Source organism: Lonchura striata, chromosome 15 (assembly GCF_050655825.1).
Source record: "Lonchura striata isolate lonStrDom1 chromosome 15, ASM5065582v1, whole genome shotgun sequence".
NCBI classification, from domain to species: domain Eukaryota; kingdom Metazoa; phylum Chordata; class Aves; order Passeriformes; family Estrildidae; genus Lonchura; species Lonchura striata.
In genome coordinates, this window is record NC_140717.1 from 14,254,362 (window position 1) to 14,270,626 (window position 16,265).

Genomic DNA, 16,265 nt, shown 5'->3' on the forward strand with positions numbered 1-16,265 from the left:
GGTGCCTCCTGGCATCCCAGGGCAGCTCCTGTTCCCTCCTGCAGGACCGAGGTGACCTGTCTGGAGCAGCTGTGCTGGAACAACCGACTCCACCTTCTCTGGGAGGCAGCCCTGAGTGCAGGGAGACCCAGGCAGGAGCCACAACTGCTCCCTGCAGTCCCAGCTCCAAGTCCCAACTCACAAAACTGCACACAAAAGACTGGCACAAATAATGCTGCCCAAAGAGAGCATTTCCAATGCTACCAACACTCTAAAGCCGTGTTACACATTGTATTTAAAGGATTTTTCTCCACTCCAATTGCTTTGGGGAAGTATATGCTATTTGTAGCAGACATCAAAAATCCTTTTTTTAATATATATATATATATTTTTTTTTTTGGCAAGCATCGTGATCCACCCCCTCTCAAGTCTCAGCTTGCCTATGGCATTTTAATCTATCTTATAAACAGTGCAAATTAGTACAATTCTAAACATCCTAGCCAGAGCAGAATTAATTTATTAGCTATAACAGAACAGGAGAAGCTGTTGAAGGGCAACAGGTTGAAAGCACTGACACAGCTCTTGCCAGGTTAGTGTTTCATCAAGTTTGTTGCTGAAAGGATTAAACAGCTTTCCACAGTCATTCTTCTCCTTTACCCTTGAACATCACCAGCAGTCAAGTAAATATTTACAGTTTGTGTGCACACACACACACAAAATTAATGGCAAAACATTTTCCATGAGCAGCTGGACTTCAGTTATGAGCTTGCAATAACTGAAACATCACATTAGTTACATCAGCTATGTTCAAACTTACCCATCAGTGAAGGCAACTATAAGCTTACAAATAGCAGATACAACTGTTTTTTCTGAAGTATGAGGGTTAGTTTTTAGTAAAAGTCAGTGCTCTTGAAGAGCCCTTAAATTAGAGTTAAGCAATGGCCATTCAAATGATAAAAATGCTAATATCCTAGAATTACAATCACAAGTAGTGATCCTAAGGCACATCAGCCACATGCATATGCAATAATGCATTGTTTTGCTTTCAGACAAAAAAATTGCATTAGCTTTGTCTGTATTTAGTGTGCACAAGAGGTTGTTTTTAGATAAAGTATCCCTGAAAGGTCATTGTTATCACAAAAGTTACCAAAAGACAGAAGATTTAACAAGTAGTAAAAATATTTTTGGACTACTAATACCAATAAATTCTGATACATAAAATGCAGTGCAAATTCACTATACACTTATCTATCACCCCTATCACTTCTGAGGATTTCCAACTCTCAGAAAAAAAGTTGGCACTTGATAAGTGTAAAATAGACCTGGTTATTTTTATGTAATCTTAGTAAAACTGATTTAGGAGTGTTTTAGAGTTTTTGTGTAGCAGGCTCAAAGTATGAATTTCTGTACTGGGACACCACCCTGGTAGCCCCCACCCACTTTAATTCTTTCTAGGACACAAACCATTTCTACAGCAGACTCATGTTTAGCATCCAGATACAACAGCTGCCACCCAAATACCAGCACTAACAGCACAGCAAAGTTACTTTGAAACGAGTCATAATTAACCATGCTTGTACAAAGCTTCAGTGAGAAAATAATACCAAGAAAAGATATCACACTATTAAAAAAAAAAAAAACAACCACATCCTGTACCACCACTAGATTACAGAAAAAACACACTTTGCAAACAAATCCAATGCACATTGCTTCACAAAATGCCCCATCTATAAATACTTGCCAGACTTCCACTGGGGAATTGGTTCAGATGCCAGTAACACTGACCAACCTTCTGCCCTTTGTCTGCAGAAGGCAAACCAAGCCAAATGACCATATTCATATTTTCAGAATCAAGAGCTTCCTGTTATGAGCTTAATTTCAGATTTGTGTTTGCTAACCATCACACTCCAGAGGAAATGATTAAGGGACAATCCAGGATTTACATAAAAAAAATAGATATTCTATTCTGACTGATGTTTGTAGTACAAACTTCCAAACAATGTAGTGCATTCCAGCACAATGATACCAAAATAACTGAAATAACCAGGGGCTTTGACAGCTACTGATTGATAACAAATTCACAGACACATTCTGTGCAAACAACTAGTGTTAAAATTTGCCTCCCCCAGTGCTGGATTAAAATACCAGCATGTGTCTGCACCTTAGGCTTCAAGAGTCACATTGAGAGTGAAATCTGAGCTGCCCTAAAAAGCCTCTCCCATCCAGAGGCAGAAGTTAAGAACAGATTCTGTAAGATGCAAACAGCCACCATGGACTTCAAAAGGCTTTTCTTTTTTGTCTGTTTGCAGAGAAACATTAACTGCCAACTCCAGATAGATAAACATGCCCCAAACTGTAAAACTGAACTAAATGGGAAAGTTAAAAGTAGTTCTGTAAAGTGAGAGACGGAGTTAAGGGATAAAATTAAATTGTGGAAATTCAAGTGGGCAATTACATGTGAAAATCCAGTATTTGATTAAGAAAATACCCTGCCTAGATTCCTGGAATCACATGGTAGCAAAAGCTAAGCACCTGTGTAAAAAAATCATTTCTGTATTCAAGGTATGGAAAAGGAGAGAAAAACCAACCATTAGAAAGAGTCTTAATAGGCAAGGAAATAAAACTGCCTGGTAAAGTGTCTATAAAACCCTAAACTGGCTCTACAAACAGTTTAGTTGCATTTCAAGAGACCAGGACTTTGAGGGTACCAAGCTATTTAGGAGTGGGAGTAGTGCCTACTTTGATTACACACTAAGGTAACAACTGAAATGCAGAAATGAAACTCTTGTCCTTTTCCCTGCCTAAACCCCCCAAGGTGTTCTGACAGGAGTTTCAGCTCAGTGAGCTCTGAAAACGCCGTGCACCTGGCCCTGGATGCAAAAGGATGCTGAGGGGGGTCCTGTGCACACCCCTTGCCCGGCAGTCAGATATGGTTGTTACCATCCCAGCATTGTCACAGAATTCCTCAGAGGGACAACCAGCTCCCCGTGTGCCACACGTACATCCAGCTGCCATGGGAATACATCAGAACAGAGGAGGATGCTGATTTACCATCACTGAGGAATTCAGAGTGTGACTCGGTTTGTAACGTCAGCAAATCCACTGCGAGTGCCTTCCCAATTTGATGGATTTAAGAATTTAGACCTTCCTAGGAAAACCTTGTCACCACTGACCTTTGCAAACAAACATCACATTTAGCAAAGCAACTGCAAACCTCTGTGCCACAGCTCGGCCTTTGTGCTCCATTGTGCAAAGAACAGAGGCTTCCCATTGCCTACAGCAAGTCTCTGATGGGGGGAAAAGGAAATATAAGCACCAATACATAAGTCAGGCGCACCCAAATATTTACTGGAGGATGAAGCCAGGGTGTGGTGGAAGGCGAGGTGGTCTTTGGGGCAGAGGTGGAGGATAGGGGGGCACAAACTGAGCTTGACTCGTGGGCTGAGCTGCTCCCGGCCAGGGCGGGAGAGGAGGGTACGGAGCACCTGGGTAGGAGGGAGCTGGTCCTGAGCTCACGGCCGCGGTGAAGGGAGTGGGGAAGCGTCCAGCCGGGCCTGAGGGAGGCGGCGGGGGCGGGATCCGCCGCGGCACCACCGAGGGAGGAGGGTTTGCATCCGCCCTGTAGGGATCGGCGGGGGCTGCTGCAGGCTCGGCTGCCCTCGGCTGCGGCGGCGCCTGAACCTGAGCGAGTCTCTGTCCCTTCAGCACCATTTCCTGCAGCTTCTCGATCTTCACCCGGCGCAGGTGAGCCAGTTTCCTCTTGCTCTGGTACTCGTCGATGAAGGAATCCAGGGGTATTTCACCATCAAGGAACCTTTCTGCCATATTCTGTCAAATGCAGAACATTCTCTTAGGAAACAGCCTACTGCAACAGAATCTAAATGGCTCACATCCCAAAAATAGCAGCATTTTGCCTGTGATTTTCCAGCTGGCATATGGAAGATGACTGGCATACTGAAGAATTCTGAGCAGAACTTTGAGTTGGTTATTACTCAGAAGCACTGAGAGTTAAATATCACTCTTGCATAAATTTATACTGAAGTAACAGCAGTAAAAACATCTGAATCTCACTCTGAGCGTTCCCCTGATCACCAGAGATGGGAACGAACCGAGTCCAGCAGCTTCCCAGATTGCCAGCTAAGCTAATTACAGCTCAGTGATGCTGGAATGCCAACAGAAACACTGAGAACTCTGTGAGACTCAGCACAGAGATTATTGCTAAGTCAGGCTTAAGACTCACCCTTATTTGTGTCTTTGGGTAAATGATGTTTAATGACTGAGAGCTGAACAAACATAAAATCACAAAATTCAGCTTGCCCTGGGAATGTCTTTTTACAATCACAACTCAAGGTTAATAAGCAAGTTTTTTTCTCCTGATTAATTACAGAAAATGCCTGCATGCAAATCAGCAAACAAAACCAAATACTCCCATTATTCTGAAGTCACACCACCCTTCAAGCACTTGTGTCTCAGCAAGTGGTGACCACTGGCACCTGCACAGACACACTGAAATCACAGTGGAATATTTCACCAGAGACACTGGAGGAAAAGCAGCACAGGCACTGTTTTCTTTAATTAGGCTACTAATTGACATTTATTATGAAGCAATACATGTACCAGGCAAATCCCATTGCAAAAAGACTCCACGTTTTTAAACTCTACACGTTTGAAGGCAAAGCCAAGGAACTAAGAGGGTTTGCCTATCTTTTCTAAAAAAGAGTACTTTCTCTCTTGAACTCAATGATGTTAAGGGTAAAATATTACTCAGATAAAAAAGAAATTAAATTGCTGGAATCAAATAGCTGTTGCCTGAAGTTCAAAGCAGAGACAAGACCATATCCTTAAAACTACTCTTAATCTGTCACATGCTCTAATCAGCACTGCAGCCATGGACAATGGAAGGTTCTGGTGATGGGTGGAAGTGGCAGAATTTGGGTTTTGTGTTATTACCTCTGTGTCTTCCTCAATCTTCGCCCCCTCAGTCTGCAGCAGTGCCAGCAGGGTCTCCAGGGAAGCATTACTGGATTGTCTGTCTGCAAAGGCACAGGAAGGACAGAAAATGACAGCTGGCTCTAAGTGACTTGGAACTGCACAACAACCTCCAAAGCACATCTGCACAACCAGCAGACCCTGCAGTACCCTACACAGGGTGATGCACAGTAAGAAATACATTAACAAGTTCAGGAATATTGTCAGAATGCTAAGAGTTGAAATTTAATTCCAATTTTGTATTGGAATTAAATATTGAAATATAAATTCAATATAATATTGAAAGCACTTCAGCAAGTGCAGTATCAGATGTACACTATAATTCAGTATGAAAGTTAAATGTAATATTCCATTTGATTTATAAATAGTCACTGGAAATTCAAAGTGTGCTCGTTAGCAAGGTAAATGAAGTTGACAATGTAGAGAAGAGTAGGTCAAGAATAGGTAGGTAACAGGAAGAACCCACAGTATCTGTTACTAGATGTGACAGTCACTTAATAAATCATCAGAAGTGTGATCTATTTCAGCACTACACAAGAACGACATTTCACTTTGTACCCTAATTCACACAGCTAAAAATGAGATGCCAAAAACCAAACAACAAACAGGCAACAGATTTACATTCACTTAAAAAACAGCAAATCATAATTGTCAACAGCCAGTGTTACCTAGTTTTGTTTTCTTTATCTGGTATGCTTCAAAAAGAACTTGCAGCTCTTGGTATTTCTCAGTTAAATTTGATTTTAGAGACTCCAACTTTGGCTGGTACAGGAGATTTCCCTCTGCCAGACTGCGGTTGCTGGCAAGAGTCATGTCCTTGCTGTGCTGAACATTTTGGGCCTAGACATAAATAAAAAAAAAAAACAAAAAAAAGTGTGTGAAATGACAGTGAAATCATTAAGCAATAGATGAGACATTGAAATGAGACTGATTCTGTGAAAACTTTTAAATAAATAAGGAAAGTATGCAAGAATTAGTGCTGTGAAAAATGTGATTAATATGACCTGCCTACATCTAAAGCAGACATCCTGTCCCTTGCATCTGATATCTAATAATTATGGACTAGACAAATCTTTAGCAAAAGTCTTAAAAATACTTGTTTTAAACTGAAGAAGTTAAGGTATTTGTAATTGTACTGTAAATTACAGTACTTGAAATGACACAGGACTTAATGACTAAACTTTCTCCATACTAAAGCACTTCAGAGAAGGACGTATTTTTTCTAACAGATATTGATCAAAAATGGTAATTGACACTTAATGATGAATGCAAATATCACTTCAAGAGTGACAAGCAAGAGTTTCCAGCATTGGTCTGTGTCAAATTTCTTTTAACAATGCACACTTGTAGAGATGAGAAACTTGAATCTCATCCAAAGCCATGAGAAGAACCAGTTCCTCAGATACAAAGCAAACATAGGAATGATGTTTAATGAAACTTAAGGAGGAGCTGGTGAAGACCCAGCCACTTGTTTCAGGACATTGAAACATTTCATGTCACTGTAAGAATTTTAAAGTCTTTGAATTCTATTTCACAAATAGATAGAATCTCAGAGTGATGCAACTTGAATACAGTCACAATCTATAAACCAGAATAATCTCTGTCACTGATGTTAAGGTCTGTGTAAAATCCTTCCAGCAACTGTTCCACTACAACTGGAAGTTAACTTGAGGAATCAGAAAGCAAACACTGTAAACTTTGACTAAAGTGTGCTGTAGAAAAGCTTTCTAAAAATGAGTAATTTAAAACTACCAAAAAACCAGCTGCAAAATCATCCAAGGGTCAAAGGCACAGTCCAGCATGAGCAGTCTATTAAGATTATCAGTGCAGCACAAAGCATGCTTTCAGCATCCATCCACAGCTTTCCACAAGCCCAAGACAAAGGCTGAGGGAGGAATAAATCCAACAAAAGGTATTTTGTTGTCACATGTGACAAAAGTGTGCATTAGCAGGGAACTGCTCCTGCACTGGTTGTTCGCCTGCCCACTGGAAGTGCAAGGAAAAAAAGTTATTTAGAGATAAAAGTCAGGAGCATGGGAGTCCAGCAGAATTCCTAACAAGACTCTTGAGGTCATGAGCACTTCAACAGGCAGGAAACTGTAGAACTGTTAATCTGAAACCAGATGAAAATACCAGTCAGAATCACGAGACACAGTGAGACAGGACAATATTAAGGAGAATATATCACTTTTTTTTTTTTTAACTGCTAAGCTCTCACTATGAATTCTGAATGGGACAAACAGGGCAACCCTACTGAGCTGCTTATAAGGGGATTTTCATGGTACAAGGATTGCTCACTCCTGAGCAGGCCACTCAACACCAAACTGTGCTGCAAGAAAATGAAGCCATGGACACACAGAGGTTATTAAAACCAAAAGCTATGGTTTATGCAGCACTTCAAAATTTCAGCTGCTTAAAAAATGAATTTCTTTAATGTACATAATTTGAATAACTTTACCCAAGGATTTATTTAATAAGCATTTCCAAGAGCAGGAAGCAGAACTGCTTTGGAAATTTAGAGCCTACTACTTTTATGAACTGCAGCTTTGTTTCATCCCACTTTTAAAAAAGGGAGAAAAAAAAGCTGGATAAAATTAAACCAGTACTAGTACTAGCTTAGCAACATTCATACTATAAATGTTGATCCCTTATTCCAAAATAATGGTTTGCAGCAAGAGTTATTTGTGTAAGATGTCTCTGAGAAGCGTCAGCCTGGCTCATCCAAAAGCACATTTCCAGAGGAGCTGCCTCCTGAGACACTGAGCAATCCTGACTACCCACAAAGTCCATCAAGAGCTGCTCTAATTACAAGCTTGCTCTGGCCAGCACCACAGAGAGGAGTCTCTCGGTACCTTTGAGAAAAAGTCTCTTAAGGAGCTATAAATAAAAAGCAGCTTTGTGTGGCACCGTTTTAATTGCTTTATACATAGGACACATCCATGGTAGTTTTAGATTTCTCCAGCCTCTATCATTCCCACATTCTCTTTCACTTACACATACTTGTAAATTAAGAAAATATGCAGTCACACTGTGGAAGTATAAAGATACACATTTGGAGTGTCAAATTAACCCCTGAAACAGGAGCTGACAGGTGCAGAGTAGGAGAAGAGACTTCTTTTACAGAAGATTTAGGAGTGCTTTTCATCAAGGACTCGTGAATAATAATACACCCCCTAAGAACATCTGTTCTGTAATAAATATTAAAACATACTGCAAAGTAATTAGATTGGCTAAATTTAGCTCTTTTGATTACTTGAAAATGACAAAATAAAGCTTAGAAGGTAAGCTGCAGTTCCTAGACATTTCTTGCAGTGGCAAGACACTCAGCACTGCAATTTGCACTCATCAGACACAGACGGGTTACTCATTTGATGCTCAGCTAGAAGAGAAAAATCTGTAGTTGTCACCAAGTCTAATTCCTAACTTTGCAACTAAATTTCATGTTTGGCCAACAAGAACATGACCACTTGCACAATGTGGTTTTAGGACAGGAGGAGGAATCCAAGAAATCTGGGCATGAATGCACATAGTTTAACTTGGACTTTCTGCCCTGTGTGATCTGTTCAATCAGCTTTTGAGAAAAGGACTATGCTCAAAAAATTCCTTTTGTGCTTGCCAGTGTACTCTGAAATGCTGGAATGAGAAGTACATTTCTGACTTCTTGATTTCACATAATAAAGGTATTGAAAAGCAAACAATTTTTGGCCATGGAACCTTAGCAGTCAGGAACACAATACTGTACTGTTACAGAAGGGATGCTCCAGGAGATAAAAAGAAAATTCACTTTCACAGGGAAATTCATCAAATCATCACCAGCGTCAGGTCACAAATTCTCTCATCTGTGCTTTTCAGGGTTATCTCACCAAGACTGACTTTTCTAAACAAATTACTTTTATGACTCTGCCATGGCAGGGGGTTTGGAACTAAATGATCTTTCAGGTCCCTTCCAACCCAAACCATCCTGTAATTGCCAATTTTCATGAAGATGGATGCTGTATACGCACTACAAAGATCACCCTGAGAAATGATAAAAAAAACCCTCCTCAGTTTTAAAAGACTGGGAGTACCAGACAAGCAGCTTCCTTCCTTTTTCTGGCAGACAAGATGTTCGTTGTTCAAGCCCTGCAAACCCAACCTCAGACAGGAAAAGCAGCAGCTCAGCTCTGATGCCACAGTGTCACCCACCTGGGGACACCCGCGCGGGACGTTCTGGGAGCACATCACCCTGTGGGCACACACAGACACAGACACACAGCCCCACAAATCCTGCTCAAATGTCACACAGGAATACATTCCCTCTAAGGCTGGAAGTGCCTATTTTTAGCTGTTAGCAAGAAAGCCAAGTGGTTTTTCCAAATCCTCCTCCTCTGTGAACAAAACATTGGGGTTTGAGCTGGGTTTCCCTTGCAACAAGGAGAACAAAGGGTTTTTTCAATTGTGGAATCATCAGCTTTAACCAAGTCTGCCACTGAAAATACAAGTGGCCTTAGAGAAGGGATTCGGGAATAATGATTTAGTTGGCATGTCACAGTAAAATTAGGAATTTAAGGACTTTGGAATAACCCCACAACCTGGATACATAGGGACTGACAGCCAAGCAGCAGTGAAGTCACCATGGTGCCTCCTTAATGTTCAGGATTTCCCTCTCTCCCTCTTCCTGCCACACACTTCCCAGTGAAAAACTCAGGTCTCAGCAGCACAGGCAATAAACAATTCAGCGAAGGCAAAAACAGAAGGAGGAAGAAATATTCAAGCATGGCCAATTCCTTCCAAGATGGGTAAACACATTTCTAGTTGAACAGACTCCAGTAAAAGCCTCCACCTGCAATAAAAGAGGATTATAGCAGACAGCAGCACAGCCGTGTTTCCACACAGCCTGAGCACCTTCAAACCTGGCCACACTTTCCAAACACCACAAAATATTCCCTCGGGCCCACAGAACTTTGCTCTACAATTTCAAAGCCTTAAGATGCCAAGGAAAGAAGAAAACCTGAGGGTCAAATTGAGAATGTGGGCTGGTTGTGTAGAGAGGTTTTCTACTGAGGTCACGAGGTTTTCTGTCACTTCTGACCTACAGTCTTAAGTGCACACTGACAAATAAATGATAATAAAGAGACCACCTAGGCAGGCCTTGTGCTCATGTCCCTTGTCAGGGGTCACACTGGAACCAGCAGCACTGCACCAGTTCCATCTTCACCAAGTTAAGCCCATTATAACCCGCTGAGTTTCCTTAAATAGCTTTTATTCAGCAGGGTGCTCCTGCTCCCTGCACACCACGGGGCCTCCAAAAGCTCTCTGCATGTTCTACTTCTACAGCACCGTCTGTTTCGTCCAAGTTCTCAAAATACAGGCTTGCACAAAAAGTTTTTATGGCTGTCCCACTCTCAGAAATCTATCAGCACAAAGTTCGAGATCTAAATTGTTGCATAATACAGCAAATAAATTCCCCAGGACACCTCATCAACTCAGCCCCAGCCTCCAGTGGGCATCTCCATGGGTAATACTTTGACAATTTGGCTCGAGGTGATCGGGAACAATTTCCTCAGAAGCACCAAAAGGACCAGAATCTTAGTTTGAGAGAACACAATTAAAACTGATTTCACTTAATGAACTAAGCTCCTTTCTCAAGAACACATTGCCACTGTTTTTCTTCTCCTGAGGCTTTTGTCCTCTAATTTAAGAAAACAAAAAACTCCCAATAAATACAGGACCCAGAAAAGCAGAGCACATATTTTTCTTTTCAAGTTTTCATACATATAGTTTAATCTTATTTGCTCTTATCTGACTAAGAGTAAGGTTCTTTCAGGGACATCTGTGGCCAAATAAACGCAGAACAGTCTCATATCTGAACTGTAACACCCAGTGTCCACTGGCACATAGAAAACCCAGTTAAAGACAACCACAGCCAGACGAAGACAAGCTCCTGTTTTGTTTTAGGAATCACGGATCCAAAAGCACGACTTAGAGCGTGATGCACTGACAAAGACACTTCAAACAGGCAAAACAAGCAGCAGAAAAGCCTGACAGCCCTGGCTGCGCCCAGCATACCAACCGAGGCACACAGAAATTGTTTTGAATTCACCCTGGCAAAATCCTTCACCACGGCCAAGGCACAACACAAGGGCTGTGCGAACGGATCCCACCTCCGGGCCGTCAGCGTCTCTTAATTCAGCGGTTGAATTTATTTAATTTCGCGTTTTCAGCCCGCCGAGCCCTCACTGCACCCGGCGGGCACCGATCCCCCCGCCGCGGGCCGGCGAACAAAAGGCCGGGAGGGCCGGGACCGGGAGAGCGAGGGCCGGGGGCGGCAGGGAAAGGGAAGCAAGGAAGGGACCGGCAGCGCTTCCCGCAGCCCCCGGGGCTCCCCACGCACCGGCAGCTCCACGGCGGGGCCGACACCGCCCGGCGGCTCCGCGGAGTCACGAAACCCCCAACACCGAGCGGCACCGGGGACCGTGCGGGCTGAGGGGGGCGGCCCGAGGAGAGGCCGCGGCCGGGGAGTATGAGGCGGCCCCTCACCTCTTCCATCTCGCGGGCCATGTCCTGGAGCTGCTCCTCGTCGTCCAGCAGCGCGCTGAGCTCCTGCAGACTCAGCGCCTCCAGGCGCCGCGCGTCCAGCGCCATCCCGGCCCCGGCCGCGGCCCCGCCGCCGCTCCCGCCCGGCCCCGCACCGGAAGTGCCGCCGCGGGCTCGCCCCGGCCCGGCGGGCACCGCCCTCAGCGCCCCCTGCCGGGGGGGCGTGACGGGCCGTACCACGGGGGCGGCGCGGCGGCAGGGGGGCGCTGCTGGAACGAACCAAGGGGCCCGGCGAGGGGGGGCACGGTGGCTGAGCGAGCCCGGGCTGAGGGGAGACCCTGTGGGGGGGGGGTGAAGCCTCTGTGAGGGGGTAAAGCCTCTATGAGGGGTCTGTGGGGGCAGCCCCTGTGAGGGGGTGAAGCCCCTGTGAGAGTGAAGCCCCTGTGAGGGGTCTCTGAGGGGGTGAAGCCCCTGTGAGGGGTCTGTGAGGGGATGAAGCCCCTATGAGGGGATGAAGCCCCGCTGAGGGGGGTGAAGCCCCTTTTGGGGTGAAGCCCCAGTGAGGGGTCTGTGAGGGGATGAAGCCTCTGTGAGGGGTCTGTGGGTGAAGCCTCTATGAGGGGATAAAGCCCCTGTGAGGGGTCTGTGAGGGGATGAAGCCCCTGTGAGGGGGTGAAGCCCCTGTGAGGGGTCTCTGAGGGGATGAAGCCCCTATGAGGGGATGAAGCCCCGCTGAGGGGGGTGAAGCCCCTTTTGGGGTGAAGCCCCAGTGAGGGGTCTGTGAGGGGATGAAGCCTCTGTGAGGGGTCTGTGGGTGAAGCCTCTATGAGGGGATAAAGCCCCTGTGAGGGGTCTGTGAGGGGATGAAGCCCCTGTGAGGGGGTGAAGCCCCTGTGAGGGGTCTGTGAGGGGATGAAGCCCCTGTGAGGGGGTGAAGCCCCTGTGACGGGTCTGTGGGTGAAGCCTCTATGAGGGGATGAAGCCCCCATGAGGGGGTGAAGCCCCTGTGAGGGGATGAAGCCCCTGTGACGGGTCTGTGGGTGAAGCCTCTATGAGGGGATAAAGCCCCTGTGAGGGGTCTGTGAGGGGATGAAGCCCCTGTGAGGGGATGAAGCCCCTGTGAGGGGTCTGTGAGGGGATGAAGCCCCTGTGAGGGGATGAAGCCCCCATGAGGGGGTGAAGCCCCAGTGAGGGATCTGTGGAAGGTGAAGCCCCTCCATGGGCAGAGCCCTGCACAGTGCCAGCTTTGTGCACTGTGCTCACGTGAGGGGCCTCGGAATCCCGAGGGATCAGTCCCTGGGGTTGGAAAAGACCTCTGAGATCATCGAGTGCGGCTCGTGACCGATCACCACCTTCTCCACCAGGCCACAGCCAGTGAGTGCCACGCCGCCCGCCGATGGGGACTCCTTCCCTGGGCAGCCCTTTCCAAGGTTTTATCACCCTTTCAGTTAACAAATTCCTCCTGGTGTCCAGCCTGAGCCTCCCCTGGCCCAGCCTGGGGCTGTTCCCTCTCCTCCTGTTCCTGTTCCTTGGGAGCTATAAATTCGGAAGGAAAATCAGTTAGATTTAACTCGCATTTCCTTACCCAGGTTGGGACTTGGCTGGGGTAAATCTCAAAAGCGTGATTGCATTATTGTTCTCAAGCTTAAGCTGAGTACTTACTTAGGTTAAAAATAGCTAAAAATCATATCTGGCCAAGCTTTGGTGCTAGGCCATTTCATCCATCTTGAGCACGTTCTTCTTCAACAGTGAAGGTCAATAAATAATCCATCAAAGATGTGTTTCATTGTAAATTTAAATACTTTTGAAATGCAATGTAGTAAAAACTGCGTCAATTAAACCACCATATATTTTGTTCTTCTGATTTTTATCAGTCGTGTCACCAGCACTGGAGTAGGCAGTGTGTGGTAACCCTTAGGAGCAGGAGCTCCCCAATTACTGCTGCTGTTAGCAGAGCTGATAAAGGCAATTATGTCTGGAAACAATTAATTGTGTTAAAAGAGCCTAAGTTATATGCATCACTTGGCATGCAGCACCTTCCTGGCCTGCTTTTGTCCCTCCGTGGGTGTGTGTATTATTTCCGTGTGTATAACTCTGGTGAGAGAGCCAAAAGGAGCCAGGAGCCAAGGGAGCAGGGGAGGGAATGGCCACGTGGTCCTTGTCCTTTGGAGTTGATATTTTCGATCTAACTGGGGGGAAAAAAAATCCATATAGTGACGGAATGCAATTCTGATGGAATGAAGTTGCAGTCACACTCAGGAAGTGACCCAGCAGTTCCTGGCAGGACACTGCGATGACGTGACAGCTTTATGGTTGTTCTTTTGTCCTGTAACTAAACTCGGCTCCCCACACCTCCCACCCTCCTGAAAACCTTCTTTGTCATTATTTTCCACAGGGAATAACGACCAGCAAGGTGACCTTCCTCCAGCTAGAGGAAGCCTTCCAGCTCTTTTGGCAGCTCGAGCAGATCCAAGGGTGCGCTCAGAGGGAGGTGAGGGTGTGATGTTTGCACAGCAGGAAGCTGAGCCGAGGGTGGGGAGAAGGTGTTCAGTGATACAGGCATGTCCCAGTATCACAGCACCAGCACACCTGCCTGCTGCAGGTATGTGCTCTGTGCCAGGTGAGTCAGCAGCCGTGCCCTGGGCACTGGCAGGGGTTTGCACAGTCACCACAGCCCTGCCTTGCTCTTTAAAACCAGCAGATAGTCGCCCTGCCAACACCATTCCACCTAGCCTGTATTTGTACGTGCCCATCAAACAGAATTACAGCCACGGGTTAAACCTGCTGTAAATCTGCACATGCAAACACACGTATAGATATACACACATGCAAAGAGGAATTAGCTGAGGGATTAGGCTGAGGGATTAGGCGAAGCCCTTTCTTCCCAAGAATATTGGTAATTTCAACTTCATATCATAACTAAATAAATGGTTTGGGGGGAGTGTGGTTCAGAAGAGTCTGACTCAGCTTCAAGTTGTAAATCTAGTTCTACCACTGCCTTGCTGTGTGATCATGAGTGGAGTTCTCAGATTCCCTCAACCATGGTGGCTTTTGCTGAAAAAGTGGGATAATAAGAACTGTTCAGTCACAGGTAAGAACATAACTAATCTGTGCTCAAGTACAACATACATTGAAAATACTGCTTCTCCCTGGGTGGATAATTTGGGTTCTGGTGATGGTGGAGTTTGCATTAAACATCTGGGTTGCTTTGGAGTACTTTGGTTGGCACCTGCATGTAATTGAGTTCTCCAGTTGTCCAGAAAAGCAGCTGAGGCTGAGACACAAGATAGAAGTCAACTGTTTTTGTATAATTATATTTTCTATTGGACGGGTAGGAGGGTGCCTTTCTGTTCTGCAGTCTTCATGGAAGATAAAGGTTTTGTGACAGCAAATCGCTGGGACAGGATATGAAGGATTGCAGATAAACCAGAATTTTGGCTACAGGGTTTATAAAATATTGCAGTGCTGCAGGCTGGGACTTATCATCTCCCCAGGCTGGGTTCCTATTTGCCTTTGCTGAAATCCTTTTGAAGGGTGACAGCAATCGAGTACGTAAGAACTGTAAGCAGGCAAAGTACAGAAGTCAGGATTTCTTATTACAGGAGAAATGGAATAAAAATTTGTGAAGATTACAGGGGAAACCATGTCATGGTGAATAAGAAGTCAGGCTCCAATCTTGGGGAGAACTGGCATCCAGACTGGTTTAGATAAGATGTTAGATTTTTTTTTTTTTCCTATTTAAACTTGATCTTGAATTTCCTCCTGTTACCTTATATCCTTTTACGGTCAGTAGCACTGCCCTAATGCATATTTATTAGATTTAGACATATTTTGCAAGTCACCTTCATGTCTTATTTTCTTTTCCTGGACAAACAGGTTGGTTATGTACACATTGAATTTGCAAATCTCATCTCTGGTGTACATTAACCCCTATTAGTCTGGTTGCTCAATGTGCAGATAAGTTTTGGGGCTTATTTGCAATTTAACTTCCTTCTGTATATTAAGCACAGCCCATACTTCTGTTTAGTTTTCACAACCCAGATTCCTTCACAGACATGACCTGCATATTCAGCACCCTGGCAGAGAAACAGCTGTTCTATTTGAGAGATCAGTGGCCCTGCTGTCTGAGAGAGAGCAGGAATTAGGTGTTTGTAAGGTACTCCTTCCATTCAGGGAGCTGCAGGTGTCAGAAGAGCAGCAGGTTTATTTACCTGCACTTATTTTCTTTGCCCTAAGCTCACAGTGGAGCTGCAATAGAAGAGGCAAATTTTATTTTTTCTCCCCAGACTAAACCACATCTCTCAACCCAAACTAGAAGCACTTTCTGTTTGACCTGCTGAAGGCCTAGAAAGTGCAGCCACTGAAACACACACAGCTGGTTATTGAGGCAGAGGTTGGTGTGGCAGGAGACAAGTTGTTGGAATAAACACAGCTGTGTTTTTTCCATCAGTGTGCTCATTTACTGGGTCAGTCAGCCACAGACCCTGGCTGTGCAAAGGTACAGGGTAAATCCCTGTCCCTGGGGAAGCACTGGGACTGTAGGATCCACTCTCAAATTTCACCTTGGATGGGGTTCACTGTTATTTAAATCAAATAAAGCTGTGGTTATACCTATTACAGGGAATGGTTAGAGCTTATTAATAGTGAGGCAAACAACCTGCCATGGGATATACAGTCAACTTTGCAATCGGTTGTGCTTTCAAATGCTTAATTGCTTACAGTTCTGCCAGGACAGTCTTCAGTGCCCCCGGGTTAAGGTTTCAGATGAGCCCCTCTGAGTT

At 45.0% G+C, this 16,265-nt stretch overlaps 1 protein-coding gene across 1 annotated transcript; it reads right to left on the reverse strand.

Annotated features, from left to right (window-relative positions):
* Window positions 1-478: 478 nt before the first annotated feature.
* Window positions 479-11,665, reverse strand: VPS37B (VPS37B subunit of ESCRT-I). Its single transcript, XM_021532737.3, has 4 exons — window positions 11,488-11,665; window positions 5,637-5,808; window positions 4,930-5,012; window positions 479-3,807 (listed from the first exon to the last, which is right to left on the reverse strand). Exons 1-4 carry the CDS (start codon window positions 11,590-11,592, stop codon window positions 3,325-3,327), a joined length of 843 nt encoding a protein of 280 aa, XP_021388412.2. The 5' UTR covers window positions 11,593-11,665; the 3' UTR covers window positions 479-3,324.
* Window positions 11,666-16,265: the final 4,600 nt, after the last annotated feature.

Coding starts and splice junctions, on each gene's coding strand:
- VPS37B (XM_021532737.3), bottom strand. CDS start 11,592: ATGGCGCTGGACGCGCGGCGCCTGGAGGCGCTGAGTCTGCAGGAGCTC. Junction 5,809..11,487: donor TGGCCCGCGAGATGGAAGAG/GTGAGGGGCCGC, acceptor ATTTATGTCTAG/GCCCAAAATGTTCAGCACAG. Junction 3,808..4,929: donor AGATTGAGGAAGACACAGAG/GTAATAACACAA, acceptor TGCATTTGACAG/AATATGGCAGAAAGGTTCCT.